Genomic DNA, 23,414 nt, shown 5'->3' with positions numbered 1-23,414 from the left:
GGTTAAGTTATTGGGGTAATTTATGTCGCTATCAATAAATTTTTGCAATAAACTTATCAACCGTTATGTTAAATTACGGAGTTCTTACGAGTTTTTGGGCGTTATATATTGAAAAGTAGGCCAACCTACTTTTTCCAAAAGTTTAACCCATCAACTCCCACCAGAACGCGGCAATGTTTGAAAAAATGGCTTATAAATGGCTAAAATTTCCACTTCTATATTAAGCGCCAGATTTTTCTAAGGGGAACAGAATGTAATGCAAAATAATAGTAATTTTTACCAAAAAGGGGGACTTTAACTCTGTGTAAAAAATATTGCGATGGGCGCGAGCAAAACCTTCCTGGGGTTTGACCACTACTTAGGAATATTAACGTAATTTTCACACAGTCACATAGTACTTGTATACATCTGTGGGACTCCAGAATAAAGTAACTTACGAATGTAAAATTAGAAAAAAAAGTGTTTGCTTTTTATTAAAATTCTGTTTTAAATATTTAAAAACATACAGGAATATCAACTAGTCTTTGTTTTATCTCCAATAATTGAGGAGTTAGATGCAATAAAGGCGCTTCTGTTAAAACTGCTTTCTGAGATATTGGCGTTAAAGTTTTTTATGTGTTATAACTTTCTTGTTGATGTAGTATATAAAAATAGTAGTATTGTTGTAGTATTGAAAAAAATTTTCTACTCCGGAAAAAATCGTCAGATTACCAGTATTCGACCCTAATTTAACTGTAATAAACGCTTTCGATCGAAAAACGTATTACCTATAATCTTTCTGAGTTACCCTTTTTTTCGAAATGTTCAGTGGCCCCAATTATGCAAAAAAACTCAATTTAAAAATGTAATTTTCATTTCGTAAAATAGTGTTTTTATACGAGTAGTACTTAGTTCCTTCAAACGTTGTGTTTCAATGTGCATACAACATGAAAATTTTGTGCAAAATTCCTTAGGCGCCGAACGCCGCCGCCGCCGCGCCGATATTTTCGTAACTCGGCGGCGGCCCATGAGAAATGACAAAAAACGGCGGCGGCAGCGGCGGCGTATACCTCTAAAATGCATGACATACATATGTATGTGCATAGTATGTATGCACAAAAGTAAAGTAAGAAAGATTGAGGGAAGGCAATGCTAATAGCATTTGAAAATCGTGATATTCTCTTGTTTGAGTAATTACAGACATTCACGTAGGAGTTCATTGCAACGTAATCACTGACGGTGGTTTGGCGAAAACTATTCCTTAAGCTCTCTGGGTTACTGTTTCATATAAAAATAAGCCTGATTGCGCAAAATCTCTTATTTAGTCCGTTAGTACTTCTGATGTTGCTTTTTTGCAGGGCTCGAACCGACTTCAAAAACATTAATGCAAGCGCCATAACGGGTGTCTTAGCAGAGTTTGGAGTTGACCATAACGTAGCGGCACTGATTGAGACCACACTTCTCAGCAGGAAGATAACCGCTAAGTTCGGCAACACCACAATAAGCAGACAGATCTGTAGAGGCGCCCTTTCCCTCTTCTCGGGATTCTGGCAGTAAACTCCTTGCTGCTGGCCCTAGAGAAAGGGGGCTGTCACGTCACTGTTTATGCTGATGACCTGGCAATTGCCATCAAAGGCAAATATCCTAATACGCGTATGGATATTCTGCGCTCTAATATGGCTACGCTTAGGAACTGAACAGAGAGTAGGGGCCTCGGAATAAACCCCGATAAAACCGAAGAAATTCTCTTTACAATGAAACACCGACTTCCTATAGTCTCCCCGCTAATATCTAAGGGTGTGGATATAGCTTTCAAGATGAATGTTAAGCATCTAGGACACATATTAAAAAGTATGATCGGCCATGCTTCCATACTTCACACTATAGGTGGTTATGGCCAAGAATATGACTACTGTTTCCCTAAACCACCTTGGATAGGCTCTTTAAGACGCACATCCCGTTCAGCAGAGAAGGTCAAACATCGAGGCATGGAGAAGGGGGGAATTGAATTTGTACACGACTGGAATTTAAGTGTGGTCTGCCCAATCCACCACAAGGATGACTCCGCCGTATGTGTCCACTACCGCAGGATTCGCCTTCTAAATCGGGCGTATTGAGTGAATGACCAAAGCCCACCGTTAACAAACTGATTGGGCCATATCACCGTCGATTTATCGACATCAAAGCCACACTCGACAGCACAAAAAGAAGTTGCCTTTATATCGCGATGACTGAAGCGGTTGATACGTCGCAAGACCCCAAGCGTTTCTTGACTTTTCCCGTTCAACACATTTCTTGGATGGCGGTGATGTAAGATTTTGACCTTCCGTGCACGTCAACCAGCTGGGCAGGAGGCACCTTCCCCATTAAGGGTCCGGACATTGCACCTGGAATGTCTTCAAATCGTAGTCCTTCAAAAGTTTGCCGTTGTCGTCATCGGAGGCTATATTTTCATTATTTACTGGATGGTCCATATTTTCATTATTTACGAGGCGGGTACTAAAACCCATTGTTCTACTTTCGCCACACGTTATTGGAGGTGGGCGCGTGAAGAACAGTCCATTCCAACTTTGTCCCTATGATCCCTGCTACTGTTTTTGACGCAACTTTATACGACAGATCAGGCGTAACCAGAAGCGCTTCAACAGTTAACGTTGAGGCAACAATATTGTTGTGTTTGTACACTAGTATGCAGAAAAGGGTGGCAGCCTTTCTTTTAGGTTGTGCAAAAATCTTATCGCGATATCTAATAATAACTTCTCATAAGAAGATAATTTGTCTATTTTTCAATTTTACATTTTTCAACTTTGCCTAGAACTAGAAAAGTAAGTAATCAAAAGCATTCCCTGAATTAAAGTTTAAAATTATATTTGCCATATTTTTAATATAGGGGTTTTTACGTTGTAAGGGGAAAGCATATCAAAAAATTTTGGACGTTCGTCCTCCAAGCTATAGTTTGGTAACTACATTACGTATGTACGTACATATGTATGTATGTACATATGTAGGAATTCAAATTGTATGTGGCGCTCAAGTGGTTTTAATTTATGTTGTTGTTTTTGGACGTAATGGTGGTCTCCTTTGATAAAAGCTGGTGTACATAAATATGTACATATGTATGCAGGTACGTACATATATAACTTTGGCAACTTTCCACTTTGCACACTGCATAACTTTTCATGCAGCAGCAACAACAAAAAAGGAAGCGTAATTGCTACCTTAAAAGTGCCCAAGAAGTCTCTAAAACAATGACAGCGGACGGCATGAGACAGGTGCAATGCCCCCTTCAATTTATGTAAATTACTAAAGCTTCGGCTCTCGGAACGTCACCCAACGCCACTAGATTGGCTATACTTCTGTCACTACATTGACTATACAACCGCAATCACCTTGACTCAACGAAAACGATTCGTTAAACTTGATTGTCTTCATTGCTGTGGGCATCCGTCCCATTTTCATTTCGAATGCTCCAGTTTGCGGCACATGCCGTATGGCAATACTTAGAATGACACCAATTCAACCATCACGTTGCCACTCAATTGGTGCAATAATTGCACAACATTCATGCACGTACAAACAACCCAGTGGGAAAATGCGTCTTTTATCACCAAAATGTGTTTAGGAGGTTACGATTGGATGAGAACAATTTTGGGGGTAGACTATAGATAGAAGAAGATAATAGAGTTTAGAAGTACCAGTAACCAAAATTGATTGTGAATAAGCTGCACAAACAGTTGAAAAAATAAATAAATTTTTCAAATCAAAACTTCCGCGCCAACCATAAAAACGATGTAGCCAATATTTCAATTTCCAGTTGTCATCTGTAATACCATTTCAGCCACCGGCAACTCAATTGAAGTTCGGTGGGCATCCGTGATCGGCCTATATATATATATATATATATATATATATGAGCTAGCTGTGCTTTTAATTTGCTTTTGATATTTTTCTTATTCATAGATTTATAAAGCGACACGCGACAAATTTAGGGAGTTTATGTAAACGCGAAACCAGTTGAAGCTCGTATACTTATCTTATTTTGCGTGGAAAACCGGTTTATTTACGAGGTTTATGTGGTTACGAGGCATTAACACGTTTATATGAATACCCATATTACTTTCATAGGCACAAAAATGCATGCAGCTTTTAAAGTTTCCTTTTTTCTCCTGGGCCAGTCATACATACGTGAGCTGGTATGCAGAGATTTGCTGTACATGACCACTACGTATACTTGTGCTCCACTTACCGTTTATAATTCTGGTCAGCTTATTGCGGCGCGTTGACGATGGACTTAAGAGGCTTTCACGTCGACTATTACCCGCACTGCTACCACTGCTGCACAGATCGCCACCGGTACCGTAATTGATATTCAATTGGGTTGTTTGCGATGTGGCGCTGCAGTTTGAGAACAGGCTGCTGGCCGATGGACGTTTGCTGAAGGGCACGACGGAGGGACGTGGTATGTCGAGTGAGGGTCGCGGTGAGTCGCTCCACACAATCTCGGCAAAGGAATCAATGCTGGCGGAACGTTGTAATGCGCTGCTGTCCTTTCGTCTGTAAAGAAAGTCGAAGATAAAAGATTGTGGAATGAATAAACTAGAAAATAACTAAGCACCTACTAAGAAAAATGAAGTACTTTTGATTATTGAAAGATATGCGAAGGGAGTGCAATATAATAGGATTACTACGAAAGCGCCAATGCGTGCATCTATTGTCAATGTAGATTAAAGGGATATTGAGTTGCTTTATACATACATACATACATTAGGGAGGGTCAATTTGTTTGGGTAGATTTTTTCGACTATGCGCTTATAGCACAGTACTTAAATTTTGTACAAAAACATACTATAAGGCATGATACAATAATTTTTAGAAGGTAGTTTCACTTCTTCTTCTTATCCGCCATGTTAGCTATCTGACAGAAAACGTGTTTCGTATTTTTTGTTGTACCAAATTTTTCAAAAAAAAATCCACCTTTTGATGTTGGAAAAATAAATAATAATTTTCGAATATTTTTAAATATTTTTCTTCATAAAAAGTTAACTGCTGCTTTCGTGGATATTGCAACACACGGAATAGGTGTAAGGATGCAGCTATAAGAGCCACCGCATACCACAGAGTTTAGCGGCCGCCTATTTAAATAATAGGGCTCGCTTGAAATATGTACATGAAGATGTATGGAGGTGCGCACACTACACCAGCTTAATCGCTCCGACCAATAAGTTGTGGTGCAATGGAAAGACTAGCGAGCCCATCTAAATCGGCGGCCGATAAAGTCCGTGGTGTGCGATGGATCTAATCCATTATAAACAAGAAATATTGCCGTTATATTTTCATTTTTATGGGGGAAACTTTCCATTATGGCCGTTCGTTAAAGGTGCGGTGGGCGAAGCGGGAGTGGGCGTGGCACCTCCAACCGACCTTTTTGGAGAGGGCATGAACCGCCATTGACAAAAATGCAACCCCCGACCACCTAGGCCCCCTATGGTTCCCTACGGACCCCTTAGAAAAAGGGCCAAAAATCGCAATTTTTACTTGCGTCCACAGTATTTTTGCGTAGAATTCCTTTCTGCGTAGGCGGCCTTCGGCCGCGCTTAGGGATTATAACCCTTATTATGTAGAATTCTCCTTTCTGTGTGACCTAACTGGGGCTACCGCCCCAGTGATGTAACCTTGGGAAAGGATGAGGTAACTAGAATTCCCTTTCTGTGTGGTAAACCTGGTGCTGCCGCCCAGTGATGTCTATTTTGGTTACTGGGTGTTTTATAAAAATGTCTTGTATATAAAAATGTGTATATAAAAATGTATTGTGCAAATGAATATTTAACATATTTCAAGCGAATAAACGCAAATGAAAATTGTGCTATTTGGCAATTTTTCTAAGGGGTCCCTAGGGAACCATAGGGGACCTAGGTGGTCGGGGGTTGCATTTTTGTCAATGGCGGTTCATTCCCTCTCCAAAAAGGTGGGTTAGAGGTGGCACGCCCACTTACCATTCGCCCACCGCCCCTTTAACGAACGGCCATAAAGGCCGTGTGATTAGCAGTGGCAAAAATGTATGTATTAAATACGTATATTTATATTTAAAATTAAGTGATCAGTTATGAAACATATAAATCTTTACATGTTTTGTTAAAAAATATCTAAAATAACAAGCGAAAATCCCCAAGTTCTATATCGTAGCAGTGGCCACATTGCGTGTTTGTCACAGACACGGTTTATGTCAAAAATTTTGAAGTGAAACTACCTTCTAAAAATTATTGTATCATGCTATAAGGTGTTTTTTTGCATGAGGAATCCATCTATGCACTTATATTTTTCAGAAAACTTCCACCAGAGGAAACAACCGTGAACATTTTCACATTTTCTTCGAAAATAATTTTTTTTTAGACCTATGGGTTCTTCGGAAAATTTGCTTAGAATTACACGTAGGATGCTCCTAGGCTATACGCGCATAGTCGAAAAAGAAATGTCCCGCCCTAATGAGTATTCACGATCTTATAATGGGTGTTTATAAAGATAGCTTTCAAGAAATTATAAATAAGTATTCGCTTTTAATTGAATAGAAAGTAGAGCTCTAGATACCCGGGTATCGAGCAATGCGAGTAGCTCGATACTCGCTCGAAAATCGTTCATTGCTCAACTGCTCAAATGCTTGTTCAAAATTTTCGAGTTTTTGAAATTGTATTTGTCAGCAGCTGCTTTCTAGTTCATGTTAAATAAATTATATTATTAAATACCAATGTAACAATCTTTGCATTATACATCAATAATTTGAAAAATTTAAAAAGTTGCTACCAAAAATGTCAATATAATAAAAAAAATATTGCTCAAATTACTCGAAAAAACACGAATTGCTCGAGCTAATGTTCGAAAATTTTCGAGTAATGAGCATTGAACAAGTGTGCGAGTACTCGCTGCTCATATACCCGGGCCGTTTGAAAATGTGCGAACAAAATCGAGAGCTCTAATAGAAAGTAACCAGAATATCGTCTTCAAAGCTAGGTTTGACAAGTTCGTTTCGTTATGTTAGGGGTTTTCCTTTGGTCTCACTATCCTTTCCACGTATTGAATCATATCGGCAGGTTTTGAATTCGTTAGGCAATCAGATTGTAATTCGTTCCAGGAGTATTTAGTTTTAAATATACATATGTAAGGACATAAGAAGAAGTTAAGTTACATGGTTTTCTGTGTTCTCTATGGATACGAACTATTTAAATAAAAAAAAGAACAGTCCAGCGCCTCGTCTTGGTCTGCAGGCTGTATCGGAGACACAGCCGTTATATTTAAACGTAAAATGCGCGTCGTATTGTTAAGAGCACATCCAAGTCAAAAACGAAAGCACACACTAAGAAAATAATATCGATAACAAAAGCGATAATAATATCGATAGCAAAAACTTTACCAAATCGATAAAAACATCGATAGCAAAATCGATAAAAATATCGATAACAAAATCGATAATAATATCGATAGCAAAATCGTTAAAAATATCGTTAACAAAATCGATAAAAATATCGACAACAAAATCTATTAAGAAATCTACTACAAAATCGATAACAAAATCGATTAAAACATCGATAATAAAATCGATAAAAATATTGATATAGTATCGATAAGTTCCGAAAATATCGATAGCAAAATCAATAACAATATCGATAGAAATTTCGATAACAAAATCGATAAAAAACATCGATAACAAAACTGATAAAATATCGATAAGTCCCGAGAGTTCCGAAAATTTTTAAAATCCCGAAATAGTGTCCAGATTGAGCCTCTGTCTATATCCTTTTCTCTATAATTACCTTTATTTTAATTTTTCTTCCCCTATCTTTATCTTTCCTTTTATCGGTATCCTCTTCCTCTTCTTCACCTACGTACATATTCCATCTGTTATTCAAAAGTCGAAATACCTACACATACATACTTTTTGTGCCCTCTCACTTCCAACGCATGCACGTGTTTGCAAAATGATGACTAAGTGCTTTTGTATGGAAAATTATTTATGCTCATATATTTGAATCAAATAAACATACTTAGAAGATATCAACCAATACTTCCCATATACCAAGTAAAAGGAAAAATCTTGAATTTTTGATTAAAGAAAACAAAAACAAAATCCTTTGAGCGGTTTTCGAGCATTTTTGAAACTTTTTAAAAATTTTTTGCATTAAAATGCACAACATTTGTTGAACTTATATAAAATTTGTACGCGATATTATTTCTATTGCTCCAAAAAACCTATATCCCTATAAACCTATAAAGGCTCAAAATTGACCCCAAAATAAATCAATGTTTACCGTTGTTTCTACGACAGAAACCGAATTGGTTACTTACAAAAGTGAATCTGTCGATAGGCTTAGAATGATATCATTAGTTCTCGTGCAATAAGCATTTTCGTAAAGCTCTAAAAATTACAACTACAACATTTGAGCATACCCTCCATATCGAAACGTAAGACGTATTCTACGTCAAAAAAATTAGGTTATTGGAGTAAGTCGCAATAGATAGAGCTTACACAGCCTATTACACATGCAAAAGAATATTCAGTAGGAACTGGGGACTAAAGCCAAAGCTTGTCCTCAGGATGCCCACGGATGTCATACGACCGATACTAAACTACGGGGCGTTAGTTTGGTGGCAAGTACTAGAAAAACCATGCAACGTCAAGAAATTAGGCAGTATACAAAGTGCCGCTTGTGCAGGTGCTACAGGAGCATTTAAGCCGTGTCCACCTGATGTGATCCTGCATCAACACCACATCCGCGAAACTGCTGCGTCCTCGGCAATCAGACTCAAGTAGTCAAGCTGCTGAAGGGCGCCACGGCTCGGTCATAGTGGTATTCTTGACAAGCTTATCGAAGCAGGGAAACAATCAGATTATATTCCTACGACAGACTTCAATAAAAACTTTCCTGAGGGGCAGGATACTCGAAGAGAATTCCACTGAAATCTACACGGCGGCGGAGGTGCGGGGGTGTTCTCCGAAACGCTGAATGTCTCTCTCTCGTTCCGACTACCGAATTTTGCTAGCATCTTCCAAGCGGAAGTACGGGGAATTGAAAGGGCCTGTTAAGAATTAGAGAGGAGCTGCGTAGGAGTGCGAAGGTGGCACTTCTGGCACTTGCCTCACCGGTAACAAAGTCCAAAAGCGTCAGTGATTGCAAATGTGCTTTAAGCTCGACGGCCGAGTTAATACACATCTCTTGATGAATCCGAAACAGAGACAATAAACTTTCCAGTCAGACTTATCAAAAGGGGACTGAATTTGCAATTCGTACGTATGGCTCATGCACGTCGGATTAACTTTCAAACCTGCAAACCAAACACAGAAGAACTTCTAAAGAGGTCGAGGAAAGATATAGTCAAGTTAACAGCCAAGATAACGGGACATTCACCTTCGATGCTACACTATCTTTGCGAGTGTCCAGCACTGGCAGGAATAAGGCATGACACACTCGGGAGTTTTTCCATCCACAATCTTAGGGAGATCTGCAAATTCACCTTTACTAGCCTAAATAGATTAATCGAAAGATCCAAATAACTAATTTGACGAAATCGAATAATGAAAGCTTAAAAAGATCAAGGATCCCAGAGAAAGCGTATCAAAATGTTTGTAATGGTGCTATAAGGGCTAATTGGGTCTGGACATGGGCACAGGTGACGCTTTTACCAACCAACAAAGTCGCAATTAATAAAATTTTGTAATGAACTTAGTTTTAGTTAATAACTCAAAATAAATAATTCTGTTACAGTCTTAGATAATACAGACACATAACACGGCGCCACAAAAAAAAAAAAAATAAAGTACGAGGTTTTATGTAGGGCCGAAGAAGTGTAGGGTAAGGAATTCATCTATATTTACTAAAAATTTATATATCTTGCTCTTTAGCAAAAAATTGGTTTTTCATAAAATTTTAGGAAAATGTGCGTGCATTGCCCACTTATACCATATATCGACAGCTGAGGAGAAGATCGACTTATCTAGGCAGCCGGTTCGAAAACGTCCTAGCTCAGAAAATTTCTTAAAGAACGCCCCCTTCAGAGTTTGGTTGAAGAAGGCCCTATCTCAGAATTCGATTGAAGAACACCCTATTTAAGAATTCGGTTCAAAAACGCCCTCTCATCTGCCATCTCAAAAAGGTCCCATATCAACATATCGATGGCTGAGTGGAAGATCGCCCTATCTCGACAGCCAGTTCGAAAATAGGGCGTTCTTCAATCAAATTCTGAAGTAGGGCGTTCTTGAAAGGTTTTCTGAGATAGAGCGTTTTCACCTACAACCTACACTTTGTTTTGTTTCGAGTGTATTTCGTGATATTTTTTTTTTCGTACAATTATTGATCTATTGATATATTGATACTACATAGACATTGAAGTAATGAATCGTACCTCTTTAGATGAATATAATACTTATTAGTTTGTTGTCAAAGAATCTGTACGTATAGTTGAAAAAAAGAGTGATTAACATTTTTCCACCAGTTTAACCCACCAGAAATTTCCGCAAAAGTATTAGGCCAAGATTTACTAAGGGCCTCCGAATTTTTGCAGACTAAGTCGAGAGTGTAAATATAAAAAGTGTAATGAAAAATAATAAGGGTTTTCACCAAAAAAAAAAAAATGGAAAATTCAACCCGATGTAGTAAAATATGTGATCTTGACAACCGTTGATTTTGAAATGGCGGCGATTCCATACGTCTATGTTGGTGTTGTCACTTTGGAATATTTTTGGTACCAAAATGCCTACAAAATCAGTTTTCAAACTACCAAAAATTCTTCCATCATTAAATCGAGATTTCTCTAATTTGCGGGGTTTTTAGCTACACAAATTAGCGGTATAATATTGTTTACAGTGTTGGTTAACAATTCATACCTAACTTTACGGTTAAACAAAACAAATTCGGGCCTTAAATAAAAGAATTAGCGTAGAAAACTTTTTAAAAAAATGTGAATACCTTTGATCTTTGATACCAAAATTTTTTTATGTTTGAAAAAAAAAAAAACAAATTCAAACACTTTATGAATTTAAATAAGTGTTGTGTTGCCTCTCACTCTTTTTTTTTCAAGGCGATTAGATAAGCAATTTTTCGTTAAATTTCAACAGGTGCTCAATGAAAGCTTTAGTAAGTAATTACATCCAAATTTGGGAAAAACTCATGTGAGCAAATTCAAGCAATTAATCGACTAAGTTATAATGCAATTTGGTTGCATTTTCAAAATATTCCAATTGGACCAAAACGACAACGCTGTATGTAACATATGCTTAAATAAAACTTTAATCAGAATAGCCACACAGAGTACGTTTAATCGGCTGATCAATATACACAAACCAGTTTCATTCTGCAAGCATCGCGCCTGTCAGGTAAACAGTTATCTGATTAAAATACTTCTTCATTTCGAAAAGATAATAGGAACTAAAATTTGTAGTAGATTAAGTCATTGGTTGCCTCACAACGCCAATGAAAATCTAAAATTTCGAAGAACGACTGTCGTTCCGACAATCGGAATAGGGGCGACTATTCTATAGGGTATTTTGTTTTTGTAAACGGAGTTAAAAATATAACTAACTAACTCAGTGAGAGTGGATACGTTTGCATGTATTTATATAAACTAAAAAAAAAAAATTATTGGACCTAAAAGGCGTACGTAGGCACCTTGGCCTATGGTGACCAACTGTTACCACCTACAGAGCCCGCAAAAAACTACGCAAATTGGTATCAAATTATTACTTAAGTAAGTTTTATTATATGGCAATTGAGAAATTATGTAAAGAAAATCTTTGAAAATGCAGCAGTGCATAGCATGCATTTAGACGTTGGGGGTTAGTAGTCGCGCCTAAACAATAACCAGTGCAGTTAGGCGTTTTAATTAAGAAATATCAATCAAGATTGGGATGTTATAGATTCAGTTGAAAAAAAAAAAACAATTTTCTCTATGTGTGTAGATATCTATTTATAAATCATAATAGTTGAACAAAATCTACTGAAGGCCTGAATACTTCAACTGCATGTTTAAAATTCGTATCAAATATATTTATAACGCGTAGATAATTTAATTAAAGTAAAAAGTAATAGGAATCCATATATACGTACGTAAGAGTTATTTATAAATTTATTAATTTGTGTTAGAACTTCTGATGGCAGGAAATTAAAATCGAACGAACTATACAACTTCCGCTGCCTACACAAACCCTCGCCACAAAGCACAAACTTAAATTGCCTGGCAAATGGAATTTTCAATATCATTCCACGGGTTATTATGTATTAAAGCAATAATAACACCAACGGATGCAAACTTTGTCATAAAAATACCTGCAATTGTCAAGTCCATAATTATTGCGCGCGTACCCTATATGCAGCGGAGATGCAGATCGTCGGATTCATGCTATAGGCAAAATGCATTAAATCATGGAAATTGCTATAAAAATTTATGCAAGTAAAGTGTCGCCAGCATACTACATTATCGCTTATCCGTTTCGTTTGAGAATTTGAGAACTCATGCATCTGCATGCCTCTGCTGGTGCACAGCGGCTCATTGTTATTTCATCTTCAGGAGCGATATTCGCAAATTTGAAGAGAACAAAATTGACAACGATGAGTAGATAGATATTGCATCACAAAGTGAACAGAAGGATGACTACATGAATATATTTTAGTTGCATATAAACTCCCAAATGGCACACAACTTTCCCCCACAGCCGCAGACGATGCACGTTATCGAATGTTTATTGTCACTGGGCGAAAATTGTTGAGTGGAGCAGCTTCTTACGAATCCTTTAAGTGCGGTTGAAAGTCTGTGGCATCTGTTGCCAATGCTGTGATAAAATAGTAGGACAGCAGCCGCATGGCTTCACTCATTACATCAACTATAGCAACAACAAACGAATGTGAACAGCAAGGAAATAACAATGAGTGTCATTAACTTTGTTGTTATTGCCGCTGTCAATATTGTTATAGGCTGCTGTTGTCGCTTCCGGTCGTTGTGACTGTGTTCGTGATTGCTGGTAATGATGTTGTCGCCAGCACTTTAACTCACTCACACTAGAATGCATTTGCCATGCCACCATACATCTTTACAACCGTGAACCGTTTTAAAGTACTCTAAAGCCGTGAGTAATAAGGATAAAATGTAGTTTTATTATTAATGCTATTAACTTCTACATTAACGGTTGCCAGCCAGACTTCATTACTTCTATAAGCAGACTTTTATGGTGTGATTGTACGCAAGGGGGGGAGGGGGGAAAGGGGGTTGTTTGGATGTAGGTGTTCTGACCCCCCCGAAATGTTGAAATGTAGGTTTTTAAGGCACTTAAACTTGAAAAGGGCAAAATGAGCTTTAAAAAAAGGCAAAAATGGGCATATATTTTTTAATTTTGTTATGTACTTCCTTTATGTACCATGTGAAGGTCCTATTAAAGAAATAAAAAAATGCATACAGTGGCCAAAAAGTTTTAAACGAACCACTTTTTGCCAAGTTTTAACGTATTATATTTGTTGTTATTGAAATTTTGCTATTTTTTTAAATAAAAATATAGTTCATTCTTTAACAAAACCCGTGGAAATCCATGTTTCCAAATTTGAGCGGTCCACTTGCAAAGGCGCTATGTAAATTTTTTTTAGTGTTTGGTGAGTAACGTACCAGTATTTAAAGTAGTTTCAGGTCCACTAACAATACAATGCAAAATCTTTATATTTTCTGAAAAAAATAGCATCAAATGTTAGCTACTATTGCAAAAGTCGCTATAATACTTATCTATAGACTTTCAAAAGTCTCCATCTTCTGATGAACTTAGAAAACTGCAAAAAAACCTGGTAGTTTCGGTGCCTAGTGGAAGGCGTCGTAAAAAAGAAGCAGACCAATTTTCATGGAAGAGAGAACGCGAAAAGCTAAAAAAAGATAGCTATGTAAAAGTTACTGTTTCAAAACTTGCTATATTAAATTTTTATATATAAAATTTGCAAAAACTATCACGCTGCGATATTGTTACAACGCTTTTATCAACTTGCAATGTTGTGTGTCCAGAAACTTTCAATGTTGTGGATCCAGAAACTTTCAATGTAGTGTGTCCGACACCATAAAGCTTTGCTTTGAAAAGTTCCTATAAAAAAGCATAGTGCATAGGGCAACATCTGTAGTGAATAGGGCGAGGTAGATGACATCTAGATGTCGCCCTATGTACTACGTTTGCTACAGCGGAAATAGACGACACGCCATTTCTTTAAATAAAATTAATTGGTGCTCGTTTGTATGTACATACATATGTAAATGCATGTGTGTGCACCTTTCTATTAATATCGTTGAATTATTTTAATATCTATTGCAAAATTTTATTCAGACAGGACTAAAAAGTAGAAAATAAATAATATAAAAAAAACTTTTTAATATACACTTGAATTGATATGAAAAGTAATATATGTATGTATGTATGTGGGTATATGAATAACGACCGCTTAAAATCGATTCCAAAGTTCTACTTTCGCTGTAGAAATTTTAGATCTACGTTATGTAGTTTGACTATTGTCAATTAAATCGAATGCTTTGTATTGCACGCGCTCCACGTTTTTCATTTTCAATTTCATAGATTGTTTATAATGACTTTTGCTAAAATTTCAAAATCAAAAGTTATCAAAACAAATTCTATGGGACTGAGAAGTATTATTTTCTACTTTTTAGTCCATTTATAAAAGCGTTGTATATTAAAAAGTTTTTTTTATATTATTTATTTTTTAATGTTATTAGGTTCTTGTTTATCCAAATTTTCAGATAATAAAGAGAAATATACAATTTGGATGTTACTTGTTGTTGTATTGTTGTATACGTTTTTTTTTTAAATCATGGCTCACTATTATAAAATCATATAACGCTGCTTGCAAAAAAAAATTCAACAAACTTTCGTACAAATTTCGAACTTTTAAAAATTCTAAAAAATCAATCGACACTTTTAGCCATTTGAACGTGTACTTTTTCTAGAATTCAATGGGCTACAAAACTGCATGCTCAGAATTTAATTAAAAAACTCGAAATTTTAACGAAAATTTTAATTTTTTTGTTTAAATTGCTTAAATTTTTAAGGCAGTATCACTCGATTGGTGCATTTGTACAGATTTGTAAATTTTTATATTGGGCTATTAGTAAAAAAATGGGACAAGTTTTTTTTGTAGTCAAAAAATTGGTGCAATACAGCGATGTTCTATTGAAAAATTTCAATAAATTAATTTTCGTGATTGGGATGGGAAAAATATTTTGGGTGTTCAAACAATTGGGATGCGATTTACACCAAATTTTGGCAAATACCCAATCGCGTGACACTGCCTTTAAACTTATATTTATACGGATGTTGGTAAAGAACGTACTATAAAAACTAACCGAAATTAATAACAATAAAAATAATATCTTAAAACTTGTCAAAATTTGGTGCGGCTATAATTTTTTCGACTACTGTACATAAGTTGGCTATGGTTACTCGGCCGTGCTATCATAGTAGCACAATGCCACTCATATTTGACTTACAAAAAAAAAATACGGGCAGGAATTTCAAGATTTCAGCCCTGTTTTTATGAAAAATTTTATTTTTTATCAGTATTTTTCTTTTAATCAAAATATGTTGAAATAAAAGTGAAACTAAAAAAAAATTTGCCAGAACCCCGCCTCAGCTGCAGCAGCCGGACGCATAACGGAACTCCGCTCAAGCGGCTGTTCCCGTAAATAAGCGTCACCACCTACGCCAGGCCGTTCTCGGGGATCCCCGTATAAAGGATTCGGCACCTGGTAAACCAACACAAGCGAAAATATTGGGAGGAGCATTTGAAGACCTGCAGTTTCGCTTCTTTTGAGTGTAAGCTCTGGTCAACATTAAGACCCCTGTGCAATACGAGTCGTGACGAAATATTGGAAACTTCATCCAATGGGAATGCCTAATCGACCCGACGAAATGCCCGAGCTACTTTAATAGGCAATTTATCCTTCGGTGGAATGGGCTGCACAACCTGCTTACAGAACAGGGCGCCTCCTGCTCTCACCAGTGGTGAAGTCCAGGTGGCCATCGAGGTCCAGGTAAGCAGGACAGCTCATACAGTAGCTCAATTGGCTTAGTTGGCTCCCAACAACATCATTGTGGCTCACTTTGCCTCCGTTACAATAAACATAGCAAAAGAAACGGGACAAAAATCAATGAACATTCATTTACTGCTGCTTTTCGTTGGATCAGCTGCACACTCCAAAAAATCTGTTTAAAAATGCGACTCTAACTCGAGTATATTTTTGTTTATTTTTTAAATTTTTTGGTAAATTTATTCGATGAATATATATTTTTCTCGTTTACACATTTTCGTGCGTAAAAATCCTTTTCGTTAGCGGCTTTACACAATTCAAACAGCAGATGCGTATTTTATAGCTTGTACACACTTTCTTAGTAAATTTACGCACACCACAGTAGCTATATTACACTCTAAAAAGTTCGAAATCTAAACAAACTATTCGTTGAATAATCGAGCATGGAATTTCGCGTATAATAAGGTAGGAAATCAGTAACCTAACTTTTAGCTAGGAAGTTTACACAGTTTTTTTTATAGTGTGTATGTTTGTATCATTGATTTGTTAGTTTAGGGCACGATTGCCACTTGTTATAAAAATAACCAACCAAAATATGAAGAAAAAAAACCAAATCGAAAAAAGAACCAAATTTTGTTATCCACTTATCTATTATAAAAAGCAAAACTTATTAAAAAAAAATTCAACAAATTTATTGGGCTTGAGGGGGGGTTATTTTAATGAAAATTTTGTGGAAAGACAACATTTTCTTACATTTAGGTGGCAGCTGTTATTTGGAAAATCAAAAATTATTAAAATCACGTGAACCGGTTTTGAACCGAACCGGTTTTGAACCGGAAAACCGCTTTTTTTCTATTAATTAACTGAACCGAACCGAAATTTTCCACAAATGTTTGATCCGGAACCGAAAACCGAACCACTTTCCATAAAGGTTTAAAGGTTCGTTTCAACCAATTTTTAATAGATAAGTGTACCCACTTTTTTCTTTTTGTTAAACATGGTAATACATACCATGTTTGTAACAGGTAAAGCGAATCGAGATAGATATAGACAAATGTATACATAAGTAACCAGAATGAATAGAGAAATCTATTAAGCGGTGACTGTCTGTCCGTCCGGCGGTCCGCCTGTGCACACGATAACTCGAGTAAAAATTGAGATATCTTAACGAAACTTTGTACGCGTACTTCTTTCGGGCGTAGGACAGATGGTGTTGAAAATGGGCAAAATCGGACAATAATCACAATAATACCTCCCATATTAAAGCTAATTTATTCGAAATTGATGCTTGCAACATTCCTTTACCAAGAAATACGTTTATGATAAAATTTTGGTAAACGGGCGTAGCACCGCCCACTTATGATCATATATATGTATCTCGGTAACCGTTCTGCCAATTTGTACCAAACTCGGTATGGTTATTGTGCTTGCCACATAAAAGAAAAACGTTTAAAATTATTGAAATCGGACTAAAATTACGGCTTTTCATATAACGGTAAATTTTAGAAATTCTTGAAACTTCAAAGTTTCGAAATTTAAGGACGCTAATTTACTCATAATTGATACACCCCGGCTTACCATGTAGCGGTAGCTTTCGGAAAGGTGAAAATCATATATTTAATACTTGCGCCGGGTATTTAATGTTCGGCTCAGCTCGAACTTAGACTTTTAGTTGTTTGTTTTTCGATCCGTTGAACCGAACCGAAACCCCGGTTCAAAGACTAAAAAAACCGCTTTGACGAACCAATCCAAAAGTGCAAAAACGATTAGAACCGCTGAACCGAACCGACAAAATTTTTCACCCGGTTCACGTCCCTGATTAAAATACTTGTGCCTTCAATCACATATTTACTGTTTATATGCGAATATAAAATACTTTACAATAAAATTAGTAAATTTAAAAATTCTTTTATTTATGGCATTCAGTATGTAATAATCGTTTTTGTAAAGAAAAAATTTGCTTATTTCTAATTAAAAGAAAAACAACCAAACCCGAGAAAAAACTACCAAACAACTAAATTAGAAAAATTAAAGAAAAATAACCAAGTTTGGTTGGAAACAACCAACAGTGGCAACCGTGGTTTGGGGTTGAAATATTTTTTGTAATTCCCAGAACTATATTGTTGTTGTAATTGGTATTGACGTTGTCGTTTGGCTCAGTGAACAGCTCTTCTCCAAAGCCATTGGGAATATGCATACTGATGCAGAAAAACTGGGGTCTGGCGGAAGGAGGATTTCTCACCTTAATGTTTTCGACGGCGAGCTTTCCTTGCATTGTTGAACGCACATTTTTTGCTGCACAGAGGTGGGTGCATATCTTGGCTGCAACAAGACAGTGGTCCGAGTCAATAGTTAGCTTTCGGACGTCCAAAACGCCGTCTATTACAACATGATCGATTTCATTTCCCATTGTTCGATCTGGAGACAGCCATGTAGCCTGATGGATCTTTTTATGGTTGAGCCTACTATGATGCGCGTTCTGGCTAAGTCGATCAATCTCAGTCCGTTTTCGGATTTTGATATGGTGTCATGAAACATTGCTCAGAGTTACCTAATTACCAAAAAACGGTTAGAAGGTCATATAACAAATGACCCGACTACTATTCCCTGAAAACATAAAGGAGAAAGTTTAGAGTTGTCTGCGAATATTTTACAAATGAACTGCTATGTTTTGCATAGTCACAGGTTGGTAACAAATAGATAGCTAGCTATTAAATTTTAAACCAGTAAATTCTGAGGCCTTTGTCTTTCACTTCCAATACAATCTGTGTTATTTCTTTGGGCTGAAGACTTTATGGCTTTATTTATATAAAATAAGATACCTTTAAAAAAGGCTTGTAATGTGTGAAAACGTTCATTTATAAAGCTCTTTAAACCCATTTTATTTATTTTTCAATAAGACCATTCGCCTTTTAAATACAGCGATAACTTTGTGAAATTTCAGCTTCCGGTTGTAATCCTTTTGGGTAATATTAACAATATAAGTTTGCTGCCAAACCCAATAGCTCATTTGCCAAAGTAAACACAATTGACTTTCGCCCTAAGCGCCTATGAATATGCGGGAATGTTTTGCATCCCTAAGTTGCGATCTTCTGACAGCGCGTACGTGATGCGAACCATTTAGAAAAAATTTCCATTTATTCAGTCAAATATCGCTAGCTTAGAGTGAAAAGTTGCTAAGTCCACTTTTTATGAAAACTCATATTTTGATATAGGAGGCTAGAGAAATTGAATACGCATCGTTTCGAAAATTATAAAGGTACTTGTATTATTTTTTCCTCTTCATAAGCAATAAAAGGAAAGTTTGCTAAGTCCAAAAGAAGCACCACAAATCCGATAACGCCAAAATAATACGATATCTTTTAATAAATATCGAATCCTTTTGATTCTTATGGAGTTTTGCTTGCGAAATAGTTAAAGAAAATGGCTAAAGGAAGATTTTTTCCTCTCCTGTAAAATTTTTAAAATGGGACTTAGCAACTTTTCTTTCTAAGCTAGCGATATGTGTACGAATATGCCAAAGTCGGATAAGGGAATAAACTACTATAAAAAGTAAAGTTTAATAAAATTTTCAGCACAACTTATTTAGCACTCAAACAAACATCAGTATATTAAAGGTGGCATATGACGCTGAGAGGGATTATACGCATCCTCCCATCTGATTAATTATGTTTCAAATCTACACACACAATATGCTGCTTGTTGGCAGTAGCAAAATAATAAATAGCACAAGAGGCAGCTAAAATGGAAAATCCTTCATTCGCAAAAGTACTTAACCTCTTTCACACTTCACGTTGTCCTTCGCCAATCAGTCGCAGCAGCTTATACGTACGTGAACTACATACATATGTACATATGTACGTGTACCAAACGGGCGCTCTGTCGCTACAAGTGTTCCCACTTGATTTCTTGTTGCACGACCGGGCACCTCCTCTGCGCGCTCTTATGAATAATGCATGATAATTAAGTAGCGCTCCTAGAATTACGAGCATGTACATATGTATGTATGTCCGTATGCAACTTTGCTTACTTTCATCTCCCCATATAAGAATGTTTAAAGATGATAACAACGAGCCGGGGGCGGTGTGATTTTTCCGCGTATACCAGCTCTTATGTGGTGCTTTCAAGCACGTTCTTTGTGTGCTCTTGCAAATGTTTACTGACACATACATACGTAGAATAAATATCCAAAAGAGGATGTTATTAACAGTAGCAAAGATACCATACTTACGTATTTTTAGTCATTTTATGCATTTTTGATTTCATCTAAAGAAATTTCCACTCTTAAACATCTCACTGCATACATACCAATCCACGTTTTTTCTATTCGAATTACTTGTTCAAGTATACCTTTCCTCCATCAGTGATCCTCCCACTTACATAAATATGTAAATATTTAATTGCAATTGAAAATATAAATAATTCGTGCTGTGCGCCTTGATCTTTTCACACAAATGGAAGGTAGGAAGGCATTACATCCCATTCGAAGGGGCAAATGGTTTTAATGAGAAGCTATTTTTATGGTAGAAATACAATCGCAGGTTTGCCATTGTCTGCCGACGGCGACCGCTATTAGGAAACATCTTTTACTTTGGATGTTGCTCGAACAAGGGATCGAAGCCTGGACTTACGGAGTGGTAGCGAGCACCTCTTACCACTCGACCACGGCGCCCGCCAGCCTGGATTCCAGCAATTTCAGTAAACTTTTTCTTAAATTTAACGCAGCTTGACAGTTCATTTAAACCACCGCACTATGGTCGGGCGACAACTATTTTCTGACAAAAAGGCCAGAAGCAACCAAATTGATTTGAAACTTGGTGTTTGGGGGTTTTTCGATCGCTAATTTCGAATAAGGCGAAAATTTTTTAAACTCAATTATTTGTACAAATTTGTGTTTAAGTATTTATGTATTTGAAAAAAACACTAGCACAACAAGTATAATTTTATTTCATATTACTTATAATTAGGTTAGGCATAAAGTTACAAAAAATAACGTAACGCGCAAGTTTGAACAAAAAATGCAAAAATGCATTTATCAATGATGCACTTCCATATGAAAAATATCGTTTAAGTAGGTGTTGTTTTATTCTTCGAGAAGAAAGCTGGATATAAATAAGCAGTGGCACGCCATCTCTTAATATCTTTGTATCGCTGTAGCAGAGGTGATTGATTACCGATAAAACAACTACATACATAGTATGACGAAGGATGCCATATCGCGGCTGCACAGAAATACGCAACATACAAAGCTACCCTGCAGCAAATTGCTCCACGCGCGTTAATTAAGCGACACCGAGAAAAAAAGAGATGGAATCTGGTAGCAGACGTCTATAGTACACTTGAGATATGTAGCGAATACTTCTCAACGCTATTTAATGGCGACAACGGTGACGCGTCTAAGGAAGAAGAGTCCATACCAATTTTTAAGCCCGTTGGTTACTTTCCTTCACTCGAAGGAGTCGAAAATGCTGGCAGAGCTGTACAAAGCTACCGGCAAAGCACTGGCTGGTCATACATACAAGGTATTAATCGAGCTTTGATCCCGAATATTGGAAACCAATCGACAAGTAGGGTGGTGGGGTAGGGTGATCAGAAGAATGAAGCCTATTGTGAACCAATTGATGGAGTCGTATCAGTGGCGCTTCAGACCTTGAAAATCCACAAATCTGTGGTCACAAGCAATAACCGCCTAAGTCGCCTTAAAAAGGAATTGAGTTATATATGCTATCGTATTCTTCAACCCCTATTCCATGCATACGTGAAATACCCACTTCGCCAGCTAGGCTACTTAAAAGGTTATACATATTTTGGTTTCCCCATAAGGCTCACATTTCAATCCAAATGTTTAAGATGTTTTTTTTTCTCGAATTAAGGGTTTTCGACTAAGGTGGTTGGTATAATGATCAGATTTTTGCAGTGATTCAAATCCTCGAAAATACCTTCAGTAAGGAAATCGGCACATCATCTTTTAAAACCTTTTTTGACAGCGCATTAGGACACACGTCACTTTTAAGCAGTTATAGCTTGAAGTAGCAAATGACTTTATCCAACTAGGATCCAACATTAACACCAAAAATAAAGCTAGCCAGGACATCAAGCGAAGAATTACTCTTACTAATAGGTGCTAATCTGCGCAATTAGCATCACACTCTACAAATCTGTCATATTTCGCGTGGACGATGTGAAACGGGCATCAGAAGGCATACGGCACTGCAGAAGATGGTATGATGAACTGAACGAGCTTTTAAACAACATGCAAGCTTGAAAAGATCCTTCCACGTGGAACCAATGGGTGGACAACGAAAAAAAGATCAACCACAAACAAAATGGACTTAAGGACTTGTCTGCATATGCGATAAACAACTGCCACACAACTTTGCAAAAGAGAGATACAATCGAGGATTTTGTTTTTGTTCTAGCCCCAAACCGATATACGATTGTAGTGCCAATTTAGAAAGGAAAAGGTTTGTTAATAAGAGTATTTTCCATGCCATACAGCTTAGGACATTTTTATTGACCACATATTTTGGATCTATATTTGAGCAAAATCCTTTAGGCTTGTTCGAGTTGCAATCACAACCGCAGTGTTGCGCGAATTATTAAAGTATCGCGCTCTGTGTGAATTTCTAGCAATGTATTATCAGTTGGGCAGTTGCAACAATGTTTCCATTTTTCATCAGTACAGCAGTAATGCCGCTTTTATTACGTGCATCGAACAGCCACGATTGTAAGGAGCAAACCGGTTTTGTTTTCGTTTGAAGAATTAACTTGAAAATTCCGCTTGAGTTCAAACTCCATAATTAGGGTTTGCTGCATACATATAATGGAATGATTATGTGACCAAATCACTGCAACCGTTGCCCAAAAAAGGATTTAATTCTGACGTACACTGTCTATTTTTAGCTTTCTTTGTACAATTTAATAAATAAGCAGAAAATGCCAAAGTTCAACAAGTATAAAATTAAATCAAATTTCCAGAGTGCGTCGCTTTGAAGCTGAGCTAAAAATTTTCAGGGTTTCCTTTGTTAAATTTATTAAATGTTGGCTTCAAATCTTTTACATATGTATGTGTGAGTGGACGTGGGAGAAAATGGTTGAGCAGCGTGGACTTGCCGCGATTCAAAGAATTTAAACAAAGAGAAGATTTAGCATTGAACTTTCGTTTCCTTATTTTGTTGTCTACGTCGTTGCACGTTTAGCAATGATGTGCTGGGAAAGCTTAAATGCATACAAGCATGTCATAAAGTACACATCTACGTAAATGCTATGTAAGTGAGTACGTATGTGTGCACGAGTATATTCTACGCACGTGAAGTACATTTTTTATTATATCTACAAAACTGGGATTGCCTTTTTCTTACTGCAGTCGTATTAACGCCAGTTGC

General features: G+C 36.8%; 1 protein-coding gene across 1 annotated transcript in view; it reads right to left on the bottom strand.

Annotated features, from left to right (window-relative positions):
- Positions 1 to 220: 220 nt before the first annotated feature.
- The window catches only part of LOC118738280, a 109,123-nt gene continuing 85,929 nt past the window's right edge, over positions 221 to 23,414 (bottom strand). The window contains exons 5-6 of the mRNA XM_036469204.1: positions 4,226 to 4,533; positions 221 to 237 (exon numbers count right to left, since the gene is read on the bottom strand). Coding sequence (XP_036325097.1) covers positions 221 to 237; positions 4,226 to 4,533 — 325 coding nt within the window. The remainder of the gene's footprint in view (positions 238 to 4,225; positions 4,534 to 23,414) is intronic.

This window comes from Rhagoletis pomonella, unplaced genomic scaffold (genome assembly GCF_013731165.1).
Source record: "Rhagoletis pomonella isolate Grant_MI unplaced genomic scaffold, Rhpom_1.0 Rhpom_scaffold_00004, whole genome shotgun sequence".
Taxonomy (NCBI): Eukaryota; Metazoa; Arthropoda; class Insecta; order Diptera; family Tephritidae; genus Rhagoletis; species Rhagoletis pomonella.
The sequence above is the reverse complement of the archived record's forward strand: the minus strand, read 5'-3'. Positions and strand labels throughout refer to the sequence as shown.